The 2,350-nt window shown below is 35.6% G+C and overlaps 1 protein-coding gene across 3 annotated transcripts in view; it reads right to left on the reverse strand.

The window, feature by feature from the left end:
• Position 1: 1 nt before the first annotated feature.
• The window catches only part of KIF2A (kinesin heavy chain member 2A), a 123,915-nt gene continuing 121,566 nt past the window's right edge, over positions 2 to 2,350 (reverse strand). For all 3 annotated transcript variants that reach the window (XM_006891507.1, XM_006891508.1, XM_006891509.1), the window contains 2 exons: positions 1,121 to 1,256; positions 2 to 87 (listed from right to left, as the gene is read on the reverse strand). In XM_006891507.1, the coding sequence (XP_006891569.1) occupies positions 2 to 87; positions 1,121 to 1,256 (222 nt within the window). The remainder of the gene's footprint in view (positions 88 to 1,120; positions 1,257 to 2,350) is intronic.

Raw genomic sequence — 2,350 nt, forward strand, 5'->3', positions numbered from 1 at the left:
GTTAAAGGGCGCGGGGTCTCTTGGGGTTGATTTGCTTGCTGGCTTGTTCTTCTTCTTGTAGAGCTGCACGAAAAGATTTCACTTTATCTTGGGGGGAAAAAGTAAAGAAGAAAAAAAAATAATGTATTATTTACAATACAGTATATGACTTTTGAGTTTTATCAAGACAAGTCTTCTCCCCACCCCTGCAGCAGTACCCCGATGTATTTCGTTTTGCTCTCTGTTGTTTAGAAACAAACGAAATCACTTCAGCAGCAGTTTCATTACAGGCTTTCCATAGACTTAGTTTCTTTTAAAGCTGTAGTGGCTTTGTGGTAAGGAGTTGTACAGTCACTCAAAAGGTACACTGTTCGGACCCATCAGCTGCTCTTAGGGAGAAAGATGGACAATCTCCTCCTGTGTGATTATCTCTGAAAACTTACTGGAGGGTCAGCTCCAAATTAATGGTACACAACAATGTTATTTTTTAGCATATTTTATAGTTCTCTATGTTAATTTTGGTTCGCTGATGGCACTGTAGTAAAGGATTCATCAGCTAACAAAAAAAAATTGGTGGTTCAAACTCTCCAGTTGGCTTTTGGGAGTGATCTACAGCCTGGGAAACATTATGGGCTATCTTACATCCACCCACATGCATATAAACAATAAGACTCCGAATTCCTAAGGCTAGCACATATAAGACAGATAAGAAATGTGTATCAGAAGGTATACACAGATGAAGTTAATTAAAATGCCAGAAAGAGCATGTACAGGTAAACAACAGATGCAAGGTGCTACTTCAGTGGTCATTTCAACTACTTCGTTTCATAAGCAAAGTTAAAAAGGAAATCTTGCAGAAACTTTCCACTTAATATATAATTTACTACTAATTTGTTAGAACATATTCCTTAATCATAGAAGGTCTTTCTTGTAAAAAAAGGCTTTAAAAAAATCAAGATGACTAGAGAGAAATGGAAACAATGTGTTTTAGAGTATCTGTCTTTGACTCTCTCTGGAAAGAAATCATTGAATGTTGGCCCATATGTGTTACTGCAGAAGTCTCTTTGAATATAAAATCTTTCCATCAATATACATACAAATACGAAGGAGATTTCAAACTTTAAAATGAAAATTGAATTACCCCGTAGCTCAGTTAAAATGTCTATTTTTTGCTCAAGAATAGCTTCAAGTTGTGTTGCATATGAATCTACATCATAGTCTACTTCTTCAGTCATCTCAAGGAGAGCCTTTTCATCTTCTAACCATCGAATAGATTCCTAAAGGAACAGAAAATTTAACACATAAGCCTCTCTACAGAACAGAAACAACGTACAAATCTTGTTAAACATATATATATTAAAAAATTAAGATGGCAATCTCTAAAATACTAATAAAAGTTAACTATTGATTAATCATAAAATGAAGGGTTATTTCCTTAAATTCAAACACAAAACCACTTATGATGGGCAAAGAAAGAGAACTTCTGTGTTCTACTGTGGGTAGAGCTTATGGAAAGGATGAAAACAAAAATCAGTGAGCACTCTCAAAACCTCAATAGCTATCTCTAAACAGGCAAATGGGAGCAATAAAGCTACTGAGCAATACGATAGGGTTAGGGTAAACCAAAACTTATTTTCTACATTTATAAAAATGGTTCTATTAGTTTTGATGAAATAAGAAATTAACAAAAGAAATGTGACTGAATTCTTAAAAATGCCTTTTTTTTTTTTGTAAACCAGAACTTGAACTGGACTGAACCTAGCAGCTGTGGCAGGCCTCAGTGGCTGGGCCAAAAGCAACCCTACCTTATATTTATATATACACCAGTTTTTGGAAATTCTGGTAACTATTAAGGGACCAAGATACAATCAATTTTAAGAAAAGTCAAATGAGTCCACTCAACAGCAACTTCTTATTCAGAAATAACTCAATTTGGTTTTAAATGGATTTTAAATATGTGGAATTTTTGAGTTTCACTTTTGAGCCATGTTAGAAATTATATATGTATTATTAATAAAGTTTGATTATTGTGAATAAATTTTTTTTAGTATGAAAATGGGTGCTTGTTAGTTTTTTTATTTTTTCGCTTGTTAGTTTTTAAACAGTTACATCTAGCTCCAGGGTATTCACCACCAGGAACTCACCACCACACAGGGCAGCTGGGGAGGGCTGGAGGGAAACTCTCAACCAATATAAAGATTCTAAAAGGAAGGGCCCTGCTGTCTAGGCTTCTGCACAAACACCCAGTTCTGCCAACTTAAATGTTCCCAATAAATTCTATTTGGCTGCGGCACTGGCTGAAAATCGCCTGTGACTTCATCCATAGCCACTGGTGAGAGTCAGCGCCCAGAGCCATCAGGGGCTTTAAGCT

The sequence above is a fragment of the Elephantulus edwardii genome, unplaced genomic scaffold (assembly GCF_000299155.1).
Source record: "Elephantulus edwardii isolate Elephantulus edwardi_28Jun2011 unplaced genomic scaffold, EleEdw1.0 scaffold00099, whole genome shotgun sequence".
Classification (NCBI taxonomy): Eukaryota; Metazoa; Chordata; class Mammalia; order Macroscelidea; family Macroscelididae; genus Elephantulus; species Elephantulus edwardii.